Genomic DNA, 20,111 nt, shown 5'->3' on the forward strand with positions numbered 1-20,111 from the left:
AGTTGCTCTGCTCCAGCTCTCCTGAGCTCAAACCACACCAACCACACATCACAATCATGTTAAGACTATATTACAGGAAAAAGAAGCAAAAAAAAAATTTAAGAATCCATCCATTGAGTTTCTTTTGCTTATTCAGTGTGGGGTCGTGGAAATCGCAGCCTAAGCCCAGAAACCTAGACTTCCCTCTCCCCAGCCCCCTCTTCCAGCTTATCCAGGTGAACACCGGGGTGAGGCATTCCCAGGCCAGCCAAGAGATATAATCCCTCCAGTGTGTCCTCAGTCTGCCCCGGGACCTCCTCCAAGTAGGACATCTGTCTCAACTGGCTCCTTTCATTGTGGAGGAGTAGCAGCTCTACTTTGAGCCCCTCTTGGATAACTGCATTTTTCATCTTTTCTCTAAGGGAGGGGCCAGCCATCCTACGGAGAAAGCTAATTTCCACCACTTGTATCTATGATGTCATTCTTTGGTCACGACCCAAAGCTTGTGACCATAGTTGAGGGTGGAGACATCAGGATCACCTGATCCATCCCAAATTATAAAACATAGAGTGAACTGAAAATCCAGATCATAGAAAAACACAGAATATCAATGATAACAAAGCAGAACTCAAAAAACTAAACACAAAACACTGGGCAGAAAGCCAAGTACCATGGCAATATATTTATTGGTCTGGATTTCAGCTGTTTATATTCTTAGTGTGGACTGGCACTCTGGCACTCTGGCAAGTTTGAGTCTGGTCCAATCCTGATGTTATGCACCATAATTTTTGTGGGAATTTGAATCTATAAATATGCAGTTCAACATTAATAATATTTATGAATAAACAACTTTCACCCTCAGCAGTGCTGTATTTATGTAGCTTTTTAATTAGCGAACTGATTGTCTTTTGTAAGTAGCGTTTGGTTTGGTGCCTCCAACAGAAGAAGTGCAGTGTTTTTATTTTTCTCCTTTTTTTGGGAAGTAGATAAATGACAACAATAGTTCCAGCTAGAAAATGAGATCCAAATTTGATAAACAGTCATCAACTTTCATCAGTGTTTCTGAGGCATCTGCGGATGTGGCCTTTATTGCACCCTCTGTTTTGCAGCTCTTCCTAGGAGATCCCAGTGCACTCCAGGATGGGTGTGCCAGAAACACTTTCCTGATCAGATACCCACACCAGCTCAGCTGGATTGTGAAGGGGTATAGCCTCTACAGCCCCTGGGCTAAACATTTTTCACATATCTAACATATTAGATTAAGTGTTCAGAATTAGTTACATTTATAGAAAAATACTACAACTATAGTTGATTACTTGCCACAGGCATTCATTGTATCAGCATTATTGGAAAAAATAGCTAAAATCATAAATTACTGTTGAAAAAAAACAGCCGTTCTTTGCAGGTGATACAGTCCACAGCCGCTGTGGCAAAGCTAAAAGAACAATGGAAGCTATATGCTCATTTTACTCTGGATAAAGATTAACTAATAGATTAAAAAGATAGCAGAGTACACAAAATTACAGTAAAAGTTTTCCAAACATTTCTTAAAACACATTGTTGACCTTTTTACTGATGGCTTTCAAATCACAGGAAATTCTTTGGTTAAACAGGATGGGATGGGAGCTAACTGTGGCTGTATTTGTGTTCCTTTTCTACTTCCTAAATCTGATTTTCTTACACTATATTTTCTGAGCAGAACAAGTGATGCTGGAAAGGTATAAAGGTAGAGATTTCAGGCAAAGTGTACTGGTGCAGTGATAGAAATTTTTCTATATTTAATTTTTGTTTGAGGTGCATTCTTGCCTTTTATTTTGAGCACAGTAAAAACACAGTTTATTGTAGTTTTGCTATCCTGGCTTTAAATGTGCAAATATGCTTTGCTAAGGTGGTTTTTTGCTCAAGATGAGCACCGTACCAGATGGCTTTTTTTTAACCTAACTGCCCCATGATGTGTGTTTGTTTCCTTTTTCTGGGGACTGATTGTACTGGCAGCGCCAGTGTGGCAGTGGCTGCAGACACCCATCTCCCTATATTAGTCTTGTCTGTTCTTCTCTGGATGGTTGTTCTGAATGCAATTTCGTTATATTATGACGGAATGTCGTTATATAATTCGTTGTATAACGATTAATTTCCTTGTATGTATAATGACAATAAAGTTCTATTCTATTCTGTTCATTCTTTTGTTACTTGGATTTCAATTTAATGTTACAACATTAATGTTACAAGCACATGCCAGCTGTTACTTATCATTATTAAATGGTAAGACTTAAGCTAAAAGTAAGATAAAAGTTAATATGCACAAGGTTTTATTTATTTATTTATTTTTTACTTCTTAGAACATGAATGAGTGCATCTCTGTCTCACAGGTCCTCTGTCAGATCTTTGCTGGATTTGTTTTCCTGTTTCTTAAGGACATGACTTCCAGACACAGTTCATCTGTTGTAGATACATTTCTCAAAAAAAAAAGTAAGGGCATTTCTGTTTGGTTGTTACAATGCTTCTTGGCAATAACTCTTACACCATTGGAAAGCTTGTTTATTTGCAGGGATGATGCATTTGTGGGTTGAGAAGCAAAGTTGAGTTTGTGGGTTGGGCCCCTGAAAAACTTGCCAAATCCTCAAGGTGTCATGAAGATTCTTTATCTCAGAAGCTGAACCACTGTACAAACACAACTGATGTGTAAATGTATAGCTGTTAATCACTGTGCTGCAAGCTATGCAGAGAGCAATTTTATTCTCTACTTTCACTTTTTCACATCACGTTTTTTTAAAAGCTTATCTTCTCTTATCACAATGTAACATGTTGTGGTCACACACCCTACTTGTTGTGCTTTTCTTTCCTCCAAAATAACCAATTTTCAAATGCTGTGGGGAGCTACAGTACTGACATAAACAAAATCCTTTGTTCAAAGGTAATATACAGATAGGTGAAATTTGTTGAAAATGCATATGACACTGAAATTATCTTTGTAATTTGAGTGACACATGGGTGAAGTTTTTAAATGTGCAACTAGCTGGTTGGCATCAGGTTTATCACAGGGTGTAACAGGCGAACAGGGTGTAAACACCAGATCTTGCCAGTCTCTCTCTGTGGTTTCACTTTTTCCTCCTTCTCTTTCCCCCTTCTCTATGTCTGATGGAACGCACTTTCTCAACTCACTCATGCAAGCATATATCACACCACTGACTTATTGATTTGCAAGTCTTTTTTTGTGAATATTATGTGGATACCTTTTTTTTTTCTTCAAACCTGTAGTTCTCTGAAACACTGATTTTTAGTATCAACAGTTTGTTAGCAAAAAGTTGCAGACACATTTGAAGGAGAGCCCCACAACTGCTGGTAGTTGCTTTGGAACAACCTGAGACATGTTTTGGTAAGTAGTGATGCTCTGTTGAATTGGTCATTGGACTCAGACAATATCCCTCAAAATAAATGTAGTCAAACTAATTTTGAGTGACTGAAATTCAAAATGATGCCTAAAACTGTTTGTTGCCTCCAGTTTTTTGATAAACTACAAGGCTACGAGTTCATAATGACAACCAAAAATGACTAAAATACATTTTGACCTCTGGATGGCTAAAATGAATGCTAACATTCAGATGGTCACTTTCCCTAAATTAGTTGTCCAATGTTGATTAAACTGAAGTGCACGGAGGATGTCGTTGAGACTAAATACATCACAACTCGGGCCAATCAGAAACTCTGGATGACCAGTGAGGTTTGTAGTGTGCTGAAGGTCCAGAGAACTTTACACTGTTTGAAGCACTGAATGACAACAAGGTGACAAAGTCCACTCCCCACCCTGATGAGTAAACCCCTCAGGCTTGAGGTAGCAAATATCCACTGGACCCTGAGAAGGATCAACATCTGACACCCATCTCACTGTGTAATAAACACTGTGTAACATACTGCAGTAACTACTTCTAGGAACAATGTGAATAGTGACTACTTATGACTGGTTTTGCACTAATTTTTTTTCTTGTATATAGTATACAATACATTTTTATGGTCTATTTACTTGTACGATTTTATAATGTCTTTTATGAGGTATTTCATAATTTTATAATGTCATATTAATATTGTTTCTATGCAGATTATACAAGATTCTTAAATTTAAACTTAATCCAGAGGTAATGAAACTAAATTTTGTTCATTTGTACACTACTGTGTAGAGCTGAATGACAATAAATGCCTGTTCTTGTCACAGCTGGGTGCTGCATGCAGGGCTGGGAGGACCTCAAAGCAGGACGCAGGGCAAGAGCTGAACCATACAATAACTTTATTTAAACAAATAAACACAAAAGACTAAGCTGGACAGGCCAGTTACACAAAAGGACTTGAAAACTAGAAACTCGAAAATACAAAACACTCAGCACCGACCATTAACTAACGTATAGAGACTCAGGACCCGACCCAGGACAAAGACAAGACCAGACAATAAATACACAAGGGCTAATGAGGGGAGTGACAACAGGTGGGAAAACAGCTGACCATAATTACTCAGACGAGACAAGGGGAAGCAAAACTGAATACAACACACAAGGAACACGACACTAACAAAATAAAACAGGAAATGGAACAAAACACCCAAACCAAACACAAGAAACCCTGAATAACAAACAAATAAACTAACAGAAAGCCTAACCAAAACAAACTGAGGATCTAAAGAGTAACAGCCACCAGCCGAAAAATGACAACAAAACGGAAGTAAACAAAAAGGAACTCAAACCCTGGGCCACCGACGCACAACCATGACAATTCTACTGTATATATGAGACAGATATGTATCCAAGTGAAAAAGAATCAACATATCAACAGTAATCTTTAAAAGAATGTGCCGTCTTTTTCATTATAAAGTTTTACATATCAGGGAAAATAAAAAAACAATCTAATCATTAGCAGGTCTTAAAATAAGCTAAATACAACTTCTGATGAATAGCAAAACATTACATTGTGTTATTATTTATTTATTATTTATATTATATTATTTATTTATTATTTTTTTTAAAAAGAACACCATTAAAATTGAATTAGAACAAATTAAATTCAAGACAAAAACAAAATTTTTTTAGCCTTTGGTCCTTACCTCACAAGCTGCACCACAAGAAACACCTCAGCCTTTATTGCTCAGCGTGCCTTTTGCTTCTCTCTTTAAACTAAAAGAAACTTTTGAGCTGCTTTTTTGTGTTGCAGACTACATGGAGAGAAATTTTTCCTGTCATGTGCTTTATTCTTATCATACTGTTGTGGTAACACACCCTATCTCTGGTGTACAGCATGTAGAAAAAGAATCCCAGCATGCTGTGGGGAACATATCTGCACACTCTCTTAGCTCTTCCTAGGATTGCAGTCTTCTGGACAAAGTTTGAATTTATTTTGGATTTTCTCTCATTTAAACAGGGTCAGAAATATAAATACAGGCTTAAATATAGACATGCACTTTTTTAATACATGGTGCTGAAGGTTCTTCTATGTCTTGACAGTGCTAAGATCTATCAACTTCTTGTTAGTGATCATGATTGGTTACAACTGGTAGTTCCTCTTTGCCAGAATAAAAAGGGTTTGCTTGACAGCACTCAATGAATTGACCAACGCTCAGATCAATGAGAATGTCAGTGGAAGTTAGGGACGATTTAAGAAGAAGAACTATGGATTTACACCAGTTGGGAAGGTCTCTTGGAGTCATTTTTAAACAACTGCAGATTCCAAGATCATCAGCTCGAACAATTGTACATAAATACAAGTTATTCAGATGTGTCACCACTTTGTCGAGGCCTAGAACAGAAAAACCCAAAATTGTCACCCACAGATGAGAGGATGTGGGTTACGGAACAACCCAGAATCCACCAAGCCCATGAATTGGAAACTGCTGGAACACCAGTGTCGCAGCATCCACAGTGTAGCCAGTTTTACATCAACACAGACTGAGAAAGAAGAACAAGAAAGAAGCTTCTGCTCCAAAATCAACACCATCAAGCTCGACTGAAATTTCCAGCTGCCCACATGGACAAACCAAATGCCTTCTGGAGAAAAGTTTTATGGTCAGATGAGACAAAGACTGAGCTATTTGGCCACAAAGACAAAAAGTGTGTTTGGAGGTGTAAAGGTGAGGCTTTCAAACCTAATACCACTGGTTGTCAAGCATGAGGGTTTTAGCATTATGCTCTGCTAATGTTTTGCTCCCAGTGGTACTGGTGCATTGCACAAAGTGGATGGAAGAATTAAAGGGTTAGGACTGAATAGGAAGGAGGACTGCAGAGGCCCCTTGCTATATCACGGTTCACTTATTGCAGCTTCACTGTATCGCAAAATTTTATTATATTTTTAAATATTACTAATTCTGTTTCGTGGAGTTTTCACTATATTGCGGCTGAGGGTGAAGATACTACACCACCTTCATCGCCATCAGTAGTGCACAGCTGCATTATTCATCATCTTCATCATTAAAGTTGTGGTAAGAGAGTGGGAAAGGTTTACAGGAGTGTGGGAAGGGTTTATAAAGCTTTTAAATATATATAAATTATAAAAAATATATAATAAATATAACGCCACTACTATTGCGGGGGTAACCCCCGCGTTATCTGAGACAACACTGTACCTCCAAATTCTTCAGCTTCACCTCAAAAAAACAGCTAGATAGTTGAAACTTGGATGTTCCAACATGACAATGACCCCACACACAAGAGCTACTTTTGGAATGGATAAAGCAGGCTAACATGTAGCTGCTGGAACGGCCTTCCTATAGCCCAGACCTCAACCCTGTTCAAAATTTGTGGGCTACGCTTAAAACCCAGGTCTGTGCCAAGAAACCAACCAATTTAAATCAACTCTACCAATTCTGCCAAGAAAAGTGGTCAAATATTCAGCCAGAATTGTGGTACCCCAGGTGCTGTGCTGTGTCATCACTGGAGGCAATCTCAGTACAGAGATATCAAGATGAGATTCTGCAACCAGTGGCATTCCCATATCTCCACAGTCTGGGACCAAACTCTATCGTCCAAGATGACAACACTCGCCCCTACAGACATAAGATAAGATAAGATAAGATAAGATAAGATAAGATAAGATAAGATAAGATAAGATAAGATAAGATAAGCTCAAGTTTACTTGTCACATACACAGCAGAATGCACAGTGAAATCTATTTTGTATTGTAGCCGATAGTAAAATTTATAAATAAGAATAAAGATAAGTAATTCACACATCCTACAAATATATAATTAAGAATAAAATACATAATTCACATGCCATTGCACACAAGATAAGTATATATAAATATTTAGAGTAAAAAGAGATTCCAGTCATTGGTATTTACACAAGGGGATGTTATTGCATCTGTCGGTAAGTGCATAGCATGGTGTAGTGCAAGTCAAACAGAATAGAATAATTTACATATTATGTAACAGTTTAGGGCTCAGAGTTGAGGAGACGGATGGCTCGTGGATAAAAACACTTCTTCAACCTTTCAATCTCAGTCCTCAGGCAGCAGTGTGGCTGGGCTGTTTAGGGATCTTCTTAGCCCTTAACCTGCACTGCACGAGTTAATTAGTTAGTTAGTTAGTATACCATCATATGTAGCAACCGTACCCTAACAGCAGATTTTGGACAAAGGCAAAAAACAGACCTTTTGTTTGTGTGTGTGTGTGTGTGTGTGTGCGTATGTTTATAATACCTTGTGGGGACAATTTTCCTGACATATACTACGTTGTGGGGACCAATTGCTCCTTGTGGGGACTGGAACCTTGTCCCCACAAGGGGAAACCCTGTTTTTGGGTCAGGGGTCAGAGTTAGGGCTAAGGTATGAATTGAGTTTAGGTTAGGGTTAGGGTTAGGTATGTGATGGTTAGGGTTAGGAAAAGGGTAAAGGTAAGGTTTAGGCTGTAGAAATGAATGGAAGTCAATGGAAATTCCCCACAAAGATAGCAAAACACACTTGTGTGTGTGTGTGTGTGTGTGTGTGTGTGTGTGTGTGTGTGTGTGTGTGTGTTGGGGGGTGGGGGGGGGGGGGGGGGGCACGATTAGTTTGAAGGCCTGCTGACCTGCTGCTGCTCTGAGGTTTACTGCTCTGTGTGGATGAACTGAACTCACAAAGATGTAACCCAGTATTTCACAGCTATCTGAGCTGATCTCCATCCCCTACACTGACAGCATACAGGCTGTAGAAATGTTGAAATCAGGAAATGAATCTCAGCATCAGCAGCTTTGATTCAAACTCATCTCTGCTGCACTTCATGTAACCTGTAACTCTGACCATGAGCACAGACTCTGTGCACCAGTCCAACACAAAGCTTTACTGTAAATACAGTACAGCAAGCTGACTTGTCACACACTAAACTGCAGTATTTTCATATAATCTTTGAATTACACAAATTTAGTATACCTCAGTTTGTTTTCCAGTCCTTATTTTTAATTCTAACCTCTCTTCTTCCTCTCCTGTCTTCTTTCTCCATCTCTGAGTGAACTTCTCACTCTTTGCTCTCCCTGGAAATACAGCAGCTCTTCTTTCACCTAGCAGACACACTGTGTGACAAACTGCACACACTTTGTGTGTTGAGCATTTAGAAACGTTGCATTTACCTGCTACACGTTACTCCCTTTACGCTCGCTCCTCTTCAGTAGCGCTAGCTAAGCTGTTTCTGTCCTGTTTTCTGTTCTGGCCCACTGTAACCCCTGATTATGATTAAATGATACATTAATTATATGGGTTTGCGTATTTAATGCCTTGTAACTGATAAGCCGATAAGTGATGGAGGATACGCCAGTACAATTGTCTCTTATGTTATTATTCCTCCGTTTAGGATCAGATCGTTTGATGTTTGATGTTTGATGGCACACTGACCGGAAATGCAAAGTTCTCTCTGATGTGTTAAAAAGTAACGAGTCTGTTTTGAAAATGTAAGAAGTAGAAAGTACAGATACTTTTGTAAAAATGTAGGGAGTAAAAGTAAAAAGTAGTTAGAAAAATAAGTACACAAGTAAAGTACAGATACCTAAAAAATCTACAGTAAAGAATATTTGTGCTTCGTTGCTTCCCACTTCTGCATATTAGTCACTATGGGACTGAATAGTGTGTTTAAATGATCTGCTTAAACAGTTGGTTACATATAGGCATGCCTTAAAGGCCTTAAATAGATTTGTAAATGTATATGTCATTTTGCGTAATTTGATTTTTTTTTTTTTCTTTTTACCGAAGTTCCTACTGTTCTCTATGGAGATAATTTTTTCAAAATTGAATCAAAATGCCACTTAACGAAGCACTCAATCACACATCCAAAGTGCAGTAATGCAACCAAAACACATATTTGTTTAGGATTAACTCCAAATGAGATCAATGATAAAATTAGTCTCCAAACAACACGCATTTATCAGTCCGATTAACTAAGACAAATCAATATTCCAATGATATTTCTTTAATGTGCAGATTCTGATGGGTACAGTATGTGACCAAAATAAATTGGAAATACATTTAAGAATTTGGGGTTGTGGGTATAGTGCAAATATTCCAAGCATTGCAATACAAAACTAGGTATGTTTATTATACATACATAACAGAAATTTTACAATGAAGATAATACATAGATAATGTTAATGATAATCAGTTACTAAAATTCACATGACAAAATCTACAAATAAGGTTTAAGAAAAATGATAATTTTTACAATTAAATCCGTCCAGTGGAAAGAGCTCGTTGCCAGTTTACACCAAACTAACAACTTTTGCACTTTTAACTTTTAATTTGTAATGTGGTCAATTTATCTGGCATATAAGCATCAAATATTTTTTCCAAAATGGTTGTTTAGCTCAATACAGTCAAGTCTAAGTACAGAATTACAGTGACCAACCTACTGGATTTAAAAGTGAGCAAAGGAAGAAGCAAAGGAAGAACTCTTAACTCTTAACAACAGGTAGATGAAAAACATGTTTATTTATTGATATTCTGATTTTTAAGCAAACTGCTATAGCACATTCGTAAGTGAGAAAAAGCCATTAAAGGATAGTTTCACATTCGCTTGTACACGTAGATAACTCTGCCGCAGGATGAACAGCTGTGCTCCACATCTTGACACGAATCGAGGCAGAATGGGATACAGCAGCAAAGAAAACACCTGCAGGTAGAAACAAGCAGTTAACATCTCTCTACTCTTTTAGATCTTTAGTTTGAAAATCCTCTTCTGCCTAAATGATTGCATTTACCCAAAGAAGGCGAGGCCTGCACAAATAGCCCACGTCAACAGGCCTGGTGTGTGCTGTGTGTTGGTGATCACTGACTGCTGGCAGTGGGGACACACAGTTTGTCCAGGGACGTCCTGTAGCCTCGGTGTTACTACAATGCTCGTCACTGAGGAACAGAAATGTATGAGACATAAAACAAAGGTGTTTCTTCCCATGAAATTTTGTCACATTTGTAAATTGGCAGCATGTCCCAGGGCCTCATAAACTACTTTAACACTGACTATCAAGTTGGCATTGATAATCTCATGATTGTTCATTATGTAACACATATAGACAAGATACAGCCTGGGCGCCAGAAGCAGTCTACAAAGGAAAACAAAATAACCCTCAAAAAATCCATAAGGGGTTTCCTTATGTTGAGTAAGATCAAGGAAAAATTAGAGCAGCAGGTCTTTACTGTTAGCTAACTCAATTACAGCAGATGCATAGGGATGCAGATCAGACAGCTAGCAAGATGTAAACTAGTGGAAATGTGTAGCACTTAGGATTATTCTTTTGCGTTAGTAACATTTCTTTTATAGCTTGTAACATTGTTTCAATTCAATCATCCAATTTGTGGCTCTTCACCTGCATTGCATAGGTCAGTAGGGCCTGAAAAAGAAACAAATAATATTTCCCACTCTTGCCTTGTAGCATCAACAGCAACAGCTTAAACTATTTTCCACAATGACTCAATATCACCACTAGAGGATCCCAGTAGGGCAGTTATTGTAATTTGCAGTGGGTGGGTGGGGGGGGGGGGGGGGGGGGGGTAAATGAGCCATCCAAGCACAGAGGATTCTAGTAGCAGATGTCCAGCATGGTATATTGCAATGCAGACATTACTAGTAATATAGTCCAGAAGTAATCATGCTTATTCTGAAGCCTGCGAGGCATATGAGCTGTATTACTGGAATATGTTTCATATTTTTCAAGTGTTTAACACACAAATGTGGCTTTGAAGACAATCTTTATGGATCTGCTTCAAAAGGCATTACTGAGGGTGTGACTGAACACAGAGCAAACGCTAAACAATAGCTTTTTGTCGTGCAGAGAGGCTAAAAACAAGGCTGTTCTTCAGATCAGTGTGGAATGAGACAAATGATTTCCCCCCCAGTGGCTGTAGAGGCAGTTTTTACTTCACACACTGGAGAAGGCTTACTTTACTCTTGTTTGAATTTTTCTACATAGTGTATTTGCATGCAAGTGTTCTAAGGAATTGCACAAAGACATGTAAGAAGAGTACATGGGATCAGGTTGCCTCACCTGTCGTGACAGGTACACCTGGTGCAGGCGCAAACACACCACCTGTCAGATAAAAAACACAGTTCAGCATAACAGGGAGGAATAAATACATACAAGTATTAGTATGTATGTAGGTTTGCTGCAAACACATGATAACAAAGGCTTATTGGAATATTTTCTTGCAGAAAGGGATGCAAAAAAACAGAAACTTTGAGGAACAGAAGCTGTGAAGAGAGACACACACCTGCCTGATACCCTCCAGGGGGAGGTGCTGGCTGAGGGTACATCCCTGGTTGAGGGTACATCCCTGGTTGAGGGTACATCCCTGGTTGAGGCATTCCTTGTTCATAGTTCAAGGGTGGGCCGGGGTAAGGTGGAGCTGAATCTTGTGGTGGATATCCTTTATCCATCTTCAGAAAGTGAATATGAGAAATAAGCTGGCTTTCAAGGGGGTAATTACAAATGTAACGTTAAAAGGCAGTGATTTGAGCTTTCTGGCATTTGTAACAGTAAGCAATAGATAATATGTGCAGCTAGTTGCGTGCAACTTTTAATTTGCAGTGCAGAGTGCAAACAGGAGTCAAACAGTTTATTTCCTTTGTTACTATGTTTGTGCAAAGGTTTACGTGTGGCAACCAAATGCTTGCTCAGAGGCAAACTTAGTAAATATAGGTGTGAGCAAAAGGCATTTAAAGGCTAACCACAACATCACGTAAATGTTTCTGGTAACTGAAATCTACCAGTATCTGTCCTAAGACCACGTTATTCACTCAACTTATTAAAAGTGGAGGAAATGAAACATTGTGCAGGTTAACCAATGCAGCATACATCACATCCTCGCTAATGCAATCATACAAGTCAACACAGTCACAGTGTCTTAGATTTAACCTTTTACATCAACTAAATCCAACATTCACACTGTTTTTGGATCATTTTTCAAATAGATTATTTTGTGTATTTAACATTGTCATTCATTTGGCCACCCGCTGAATGTGTGTCTGACATTAGCTTTCTTTTAGCTCCATTGTTGGTTTGTACCATATTCTGAGGAAATTATCTGCTTCTTTAGCTGCCAAAAACTCCACTATGTCCATCAGATGGTCTGTTGTTTGGTGCTGAGCAGAGTGGGTACAGTATACAGTGAGACAATTAGAGGAAAGTAGGTCAGTGCTGCACTCAAAGAGACAAACAGAGAGGTGACAAATAATCTCCTGTACCAACCTAGCTGTGAATACCCTTTTACATACTTTTGTGTTGTTTTTGCATACAGAGCTATGCAAAAACACAACAGTGTTGTGAAAAAGTATTTTCCCCTTCCAAATGTATGGGGGTTTTTTTTTTCAGTGATCTGAAACGCTGAAGTGTAACAAATATCCAAAAAACCAATAAATCGTGAAGGTGGTAAATACTTTTTCACAGCATTGTATATATAGTATAGTTATTTTCACCTAAAGTACTGATAACAAAGAAATACTCTCTCCAGCATAAGTAAATATGATGCACTGAGAGTTATGAAAATCTACAAAAGTATTAGCTAAATGTTTTTAAAAATATTAAAGTTAAAAATGCTCCCAAAATGGTCTTGATTAATGTTACAATTTTATATTAAATTAATAATAGTAATAAAACTGATGAATTTATGAGTAAGAAGGTTGTTTGTACTGTTTTATGGACTGTTTGCCATTTCAAATTCAACAATGTTTCATATGTTATTATATAAAGTCTCTACAACATGACCATTATGTAGAGCTGAAGTAGGAAACAAGAAAGAGCTGAAATATACTGTATAGAATTTCCCATAATAAGGAAGCAATTTACTGTGTCAGTCATTTACTTAGTGGGAGCGGCATGGTGCAATAGAAATCCTGTATGAAAGTACTTTACTCAGCTTTAGTGCTTCCCTCTTAGTTTGTTTTATAATATAGAGCCCGCACTGTGCAATGAAGGCCGATCACAGTCTAACAGGAAATAGTCCCAGTCAGTCTCTGCGAGCCTGTCCGTGTCTTGCTCTAAATCCATTCTAAATCAATTATGAGAACCGTGAGCCACCTACATTAAAGGGGCACTCTCCTTCCCCACAGCACAACACTTATGCCTCACCCTGTTTTGTTTGGATGTCATGGCTAAATAAGGCTTATGATGTCATGGATCATAAGCACAAAAATACATTTGACATTAAAAACAAGCTGATCCTGTTCTAAAGCATTACATAAAAATAACAGTCTAACTATGAGATGGCAACAAAAATGTAAAATAAGATTAACTTACCTCTTACTTTACAAACCAAATGAAAACAGAGAGTTGCGGAGACTTTGTCCTGGAGCTGCCTGTCAGTGACTCAGGAAGAAAAACAGTAAAGCCAAGACAGGGAGATCTATACAGGCCACTGACAAGCACAGCAAGGATTTTCAAACTAGAAGAAGGAGAGTGTTTCCGTAGTATCCCCTCTCGATATCTCTGTCTCCTCCCCTCATGTATAAATGGGTGGGTTAGGAGAAAAAAAAAGAAGAGTAGGTTTAGTCGTTTAGATGAATGGAGCCCATAAAGGCACAGTCATACGCAATATGGACAAAGACCTCTATAAAAAGGAGGGAGTGTGTGGGCTATTGCTGAGTATAAAGTGTTCTCTGTTGAGTGTAATGGTTCTTATCATTAGTTTCAATATGAGCTTACAGCCTTTTCTACGTGCTAAAAAAAGAAAAATTCACATGCATGACATACAACAACTCTGTGACTCATCTCACTGAATATCAGGGGAACAAGAAACATTTTTTTTCGCCACATGTAGCTTTTTAATATAAATTTTTACAGAAGTCCAATAAAAGAGGAACTGTTGTACTGTGTTGTCGTACTGGCATGGAAATATCAAAATGACAGGCTTAGAAAATCTGATAAAGTTTAGTTTTGGTTATTGATTTCTCAGGGAACACTTCCTGAAAATGACCTTTTGCTTTCCTGTCAGGTGTTTTGTCACGCACTTTCACAAGACTGTGTCCCTTATTTTCTGCATGGTCTATTTCTTTACACATTTTGGTGAGTTTCTATGTTCACCTTCTGAACACATGACTTCAACACAGCGAGGTCTTGCTATATTAAGGAAAGGGCTGAGGATATTGAGCCGTCACAGGGCTGTCATGAGAACATGACTCATCACTCGTGGAATGGACTGTAGTGTAAAAGCACCTGTATAAATGCAGGTGGACTTGACTTTAGTTTTAACACATGACCACTAGAGGTCAGTATAATTCTAATGTTATAACACTGATTTTCCTTTCCACTAAACATAGGGAGCAGCTTGAGGATGCTTCAGACTGGAGAGTGCGCCAACACACAGAGTCTCATTAAATTTCCATCTCCATCCAAAAATGTGAACGCACAGATCAGTATTTCTTCTGGGTCAGTCCCAAGTCTGATTTTATGATGGGAGATTTCCCTATTTCCTACCATCAGACAACACTGGATTTCTGTAAATAGGACAATGACACAGAGAACCCACACAGACACAGATAGGTCGTACAAAATGATATTCATAAAATAAATAAATATTGATGAGGCACAGGTAAGAAGCAAATAAGAGCTCTATCAGAACATTATATCATTTTATGGATAATGAAAAGGTAATAAGTTAGGAATGAAAGTACTTAAAAGAAAATTATCAACCTACAGAGAGCTGAATTCAAAGACACCATCAAAGTAAAAACAAATGCAGCGGGCCAGTCCAATTTGCAGTAACTCAAAATGGTACTCAGTACTATGTACGGCCCCCATGTGGTTGTATGCATGTATAACTTCAGGCCATGCTCCTGGATTGATCTCCTCCTGGCGGCATTGGATGGACCAAAACATAATGACCCAGAGGTGTTCTATTGGATATATAGCTCAGGCATGTGTGGGGGCCAGTCAGTGGTATCAATTCCTTCACCCCTACAGGAACTGGGCCAAGGATTTCATCCTGATACCAAATGAAAGCCTGTAAAGAACCTGCTCTCATCTGTGAAAAGCACTGGGCACCATTGGTGGGCCTGCCAATTCTGGTATTCTATGGCAAATGCCAATCAGACTCCACAGTATCAGGATGTGAGCACAGGGCCCACTGGAGGTCGTCAGACCCTCAGGCCACCCTCATGAAGTTGGTTTCTGATTGTTTGGTCACAGACATTCACACCAGTAGCCTGCTGGAGTCAGAACTGCCAGAACCACAAAGGAGGAGATACCACTCCTCCTGATGGGTTAAGGACCTTCCCAGATGCCAGAAGTTTTACTGACTTGATGCTATAAAAAATGTTCCTCTAAATTGTTTGAGCAGTGTATATGATATCTCGCAAACACTCTTGACATCAATAGCATCCATCAAGAGCAGAAGAGGACGGGAAGTACCTCCCAGAGACATTGTATAGATTCTTGTCCATTTTCATGACCTCAGGCAACAGGCCGGCCATGGGACTCAACAGACAGCAAGCATAAATGTTTGTTACTGTTTTAGGAAAAAAAAATCAACATGTGGTTTCTCTTTCTCTCTCTCTCTCCCCGCCTGAGTCACACATCTCATGGAAACAGGCTGGTGGTTACTGGTTTAAGCTGAACATTTGTCGAAGCCCACACTGACACAGTTTCACAAAGGTTGAGGTTTAACTGATATTGTTGTATCCAACGTCTCTAGAAACAAATGTTTAACAAGATCCCCAATGAGTCCTGGCTTTTTCCATTTCGAGAACGCTGGGACGTTTTTGGCCTACGACAGTACCCCTGGGTGCTTTTAAATAATAACTAGTGAATAGTGGGAATATTGTGACCTCACTTGACACAGCAATCATTCTTGTTGCTACATGTTTGGCCTTCATTTTGGCTACTTTTCATTCTATTGTCAAATGACACACTATCATCGAAAACTGAAGCTTCCTGCAGTCTGTGTAGGCTACGCATGTATTAGAGGTGGTTTATTTGTTGTAATATATGCTGTTGGGTGTTCTGTCACTCTGTGAAGATGTTTTCCTTAATTTAATTCTTGTGATTCACATTTCTGGTTTTGAGGGGAATATCTAAAAGAGTTCTTGTTTGAATTTTCTTGAAATTGAGACCAGCCTTAAATGCAGTGTTGCATCAAGTTACAGGATTGTTTAATCACAGACTTTTACACAAGCACACTTCTTTGTGCTGCCACCAAAGCCTATTTAAAAGAATGCAGGTGTAAAGATGGGGGGCAAAGTTCAGGTGTCAGTTTAATGGATGCATACAGTAGTTTGTCCTACTGTGTGTATATGTTTGAGGGAATGAGGCCATATCCTGATAATGGCAAACAAATCTGTTTGTCTTTCCTGCTGTGGCTTAGCCTCTTCTGTGGAAGCAGCTCACAGACACCCTCTCTACTTTTACCCCGTAAGTACCCACTCCAAGCACAATCTCAAGAGCATGGAGTCACGCAGTTCCTCTAGGAGAGCTGGACAGGGCCATAGAAGGTCCTTAACCTATCAGCAGGAGCAATGTCTGCTCATTTGTGCAAGGAGGAATAGAATGAGCACTGCCAGAGCCCTACAAAATGACCTCCAGCAGGGCACTGGTGTGAATGTCTCTGACCAAACAATCAGAAACAGACTACTGGGCCCTGTGCTCACAGCCCGACTCCGTGTAACTCAGTTGGTATTTGCCATAGAATACCAGAATTGGCAGGTCCACCACTGGCACTCTCTGTTTTTTTTACAAATGAGAGCAGATTCACCCTGAGCATATGTGACATATATGAAGAGAGCAAATTTAAAATATCATCTCTCCTCCAAATAATCTTAAATCTGTTTTTAAAACAGTATATCATATTGCTAAGGATCAGTTCTTCAGCTTGTAACATATTAGCAAATTTAAACTGTTAAATAGTGGGCACACCACTAAGTTAGGAAGCATAATGGATGATCAGTAGGTGAAGGGAGAAGTCTGGGTCCTGTAGGTAATACAGTTCCTGTATTACCTAACAGCTTAGTCAATAAACCAAGCCTCCCACACTGATAAGTAAATATAAGTGTCATCCATTTCTGTAAATCTTGATGGGCGGTGACGAGGGAGCGGCTGCAGTTTCCACATACTTCCTGCCACATTCAACATCATTTAGAAGAAGAGCAGGTGAGACAGAAACCAAAGAGCTTCTACAGAAAAGTATATCATAAAAATATTAAATTGACAAAGACAGAGGAGGTGCTTGATTAAAGCGAGATCCAGAACAACTGAAACTGACCACAGGATCACAATCAACATGGTTACGCTGGACTTCAAGACACTGACAATGCCGGTCGGCATTGTACGGATACTGGCAGTGATCTTAACCTGTATCTCCTTCAGCCTGGTGGCATCGGTGGGCAATATTTCGGTCTCCTTCTGGGCGTGGTGCATGTTCACCTGGTGCTTCTGTTTTTCCATCACCTTACTTATACTCCTCTTGGAATTCACTACTCTAAGCACAAAGCTACCCATCTCCTGGGATGATTTCACTACCGCATTTGCCATGTTGGCTACCCTGATGGTATGTGACACTTTTTTTTAAACTCTAATGTTGTTTGTTTTTGTCAGTACTTATTGCTGCAGGTTATGAGTACATAAGTGACTAGCCAGCTTTACTGGACATCACTGCCTCTGAGATTTTGCTGACAGAAATAAATGTGCAAAACATGAAGGAGTACCTGTTTTAAGCAGATAAGATATGTGGATGAGGACTGACTGATTAACAGCAAAACTCCATTTATTAACTCTAACACTGATTATGAATTCATACCAAAAGGTTTCATTAGGTTCAAATTGCTTTTAGCACCCCTAAACTACTTGATGGAATAATTACAGGAAGAATAATTGTGTTTTTAAAGATAACTACATCAGCAACACCTGAAGCTTTGAAGCAAGAAATAAGTACAAAATTAACCATTTGAGTATCTTAGAATAAATTCCACATTCATTTTTGCCTTTTCTCTCATACAGCTGTTGACAGCATCCATCATCTATCCCAGATTCTTCACTTGTTCTACCTGCGGCAAACAGATTGGTGCCACTGTTACATCCTGGCTGACCTTCATCCTGTATTCTGTTGAGGTGGGGCTGACCCGGGCCAAACCTGGTGAGATCAGTGGATTCCTTTCCACAGTCCCAGGCCTCCTCAAGGTTATAGAGGCCTTTGTGGCCTGCATCATCTTCATCTGTTTGGACTCCAACTGGTACTCTCACTTTCCAGGGCTCCAGTGGTGTGTTGCTGTCTACTCCATTTGCTTCATTTTTGCCCTCCTCGTCATCATTTTTACCATTGGCCGCCTGCTATCTCTCTTCCCTGCTCCATTTGACAAAGTCTTGACAGTGTGCAACGTGCTGGCAGTGCTGATGTACATCACAGCTGTGGTCATTTGGCCAGTGTACAGCTTCAGGAACAATTCCACAGGACCAAACGATCTCTTAGTTGTGATCACTGTGATGACCTGTTTCAACCTTGTTGCTTACATCGTGGATACATTTTATTCGTTTAGGCTCGTCTTCTTCGTCAGCAGAACATAGGGTGCGAAACACCCCCAAAAAGTCAGCTTAAACTTACCATTTATTGATTTCATACTAATTAGAGTAGCTTTTTTTACATCCATCCATCAATCTTCATCCACTTTTTCTTTTTTAACATGGTTTTGTTTTTATTTAAGATATTAAATTCCTAAAGTTGTGTCTGATTTTTTTTCCTTTAATTCAGGTTTATATTCATCTATTGTCTTTTCTTTCCTCCGTGAGTAACATTTGCTCCTTGTTACAGTGTTCTTTATTAATCTCACATTAATAAAGAACATTAATGAAGAACACTAAAATCCAGTAAATTTGGTTACTGAAGGTTACTGTTTACATGCCTGTATGGTTGTTTTAGCACCTCAGTAAGAAATTATGATGAGTAAATCATAAATAAATAACATTTTCACTGGTTCATTGATAAAACCCTCTTTAAAATCTGTGCAAAGGTATGTCCAAGTGCACGTAACCTGTAATACACACAGCTATAATTTTGAGTAGAGTCAAGAAGCTGGAGCGTGCCGGTGCTCAGGGCTCTCCCTGAATCTTTACCTGTGACCGAATGTTTTTTGAATCCTGACAGTTTTATTTAGGCATCATATGTTTAACTGTTTAATGATTGAACTGGGAAAGATTCGTGCTGATGATGAACCAAACTTGTGAGTTTATCTGTGTAGACACATCTCGGGAAATGATTATTTGATGTTTATTTCTAGAACCAGGATTATTTCAATTCAAAGCTCGACAGCCATTTGAAAAAATAACCAATAACCACTTTGCTGTTTGATTAGCCTGATTAGTTGTGATTATTCTTTAAGTAAACACAACAACAAAAATGCCAAATGTTTTCTGGTACTCGGTGTAAACTGATCTTATTTGGATTTTGATAAAATAAAAGTTTGGGGTTTTTTTGAAGATGTCTGCTTACTAAAAATATTTGGGTTAAAAGCAAACCTCTTAGTACTGCAAACTGTATTTTCCCCTATGTCAATAAAAGGGAAAAGTATAGGATAAGTCATCCATATTATATTTCCATAAAATAAAAGCAGTTTGCTCAAGATTAGCCTGGTTTGCTTATCATAATATCCATCCATCCATCCATACATCTATCCATTTTCTCGAGCAGGTCGCCAGTCTGTCACAGGGCCTTATCATGAT

The 20,111-nt window shown here is 38.9% G+C and overlaps 2 protein-coding genes across 2 annotated transcripts; one reads left to right on the plus strand and one right to left on the minus strand.

Moving 5' to 3' along the window:
- Positions 1-9,404: 9,404 nt before the first annotated feature.
- Positions 9,405-13,865, minus strand: LOC115784800 (cell death-inducing p53-target protein 1 homolog). The gene is made up of 5 exons (XM_030736150.1): positions 13,707-13,865; positions 11,683-11,848; positions 11,460-11,501; positions 10,176-10,320; positions 9,405-10,087 (listed from the first exon to the last, which is right to left on the minus strand). Exons 2-5 carry the CDS (start codon positions 11,846-11,848, stop codon positions 9,982-9,984), a joined length of 459 nt encoding a protein of 152 aa, XP_030592010.1. The 5' UTR covers positions 13,707-13,865; the 3' UTR covers positions 9,405-9,981.
- Positions 13,866-17,679: 3,814 nt separating this feature from the next.
- Positions 17,680-18,959, plus strand: LOC115785155 (myeloid-associated differentiation marker homolog). Its single transcript, XM_030736642.1, has 2 exons — positions 17,680-17,946; positions 18,396-18,959. The coding sequence occupies exons 1-2, from the start codon at positions 17,680-17,682 to the stop codon at positions 18,957-18,959; spliced, it is 831 nt and encodes a 276-aa protein (XP_030592502.1).
- The last annotated feature ends 1,152 nt before the right edge of the window (positions 18,960-20,111 follow it).

This window comes from Archocentrus centrarchus, chromosome 8, assembly GCF_007364275.1.
Source record: "Archocentrus centrarchus isolate MPI-CPG fArcCen1 chromosome 8, fArcCen1, whole genome shotgun sequence".
Classification (NCBI taxonomy): Eukaryota; Metazoa; Chordata; class Actinopteri; order Cichliformes; family Cichlidae; genus Archocentrus; species Archocentrus centrarchus.

What these genes read in the sequence shown, in the direction of transcription:
- LOC115784800 (XM_030736150.1), bottom strand. Translation starts at nt 11,848, where the DNA reads ATGGATAAAGGATATCCACCACAAGATTCAGCTCCACCTTACCCCGGC. An exon ending in AGGTGTACCTGTCACGACAG is followed by an intron (nt 10,321 to 11,459) that starts GTGAGGCAACCT and finishes TCTGTTCCTCAG; the next exon opens with TGACGAGCATTGTAGTAACA. An exon ending in GCAGGCCTCGCCTTCTTTGG is followed by an intron (nt 10,088 to 10,175) that starts GTAAATGCAATC and finishes TTCTACCTGCAG; the next exon opens with GTGTTTTCTTTGCTGCTGTA.
- LOC115785155 (XM_030736642.1), top strand. Translation starts at nt 17,680, where the DNA reads ATGGTTACGCTGGACTTCAAGACACTGACAATGCCGGTCGGCATTGTA. An exon ending in CCATGTTGGCTACCCTGATG is followed by an intron (nt 17,947 to 18,395) that starts GTATGTGACACT and finishes TCTCTCATACAG; the next exon opens with CTGTTGACAGCATCCATCAT.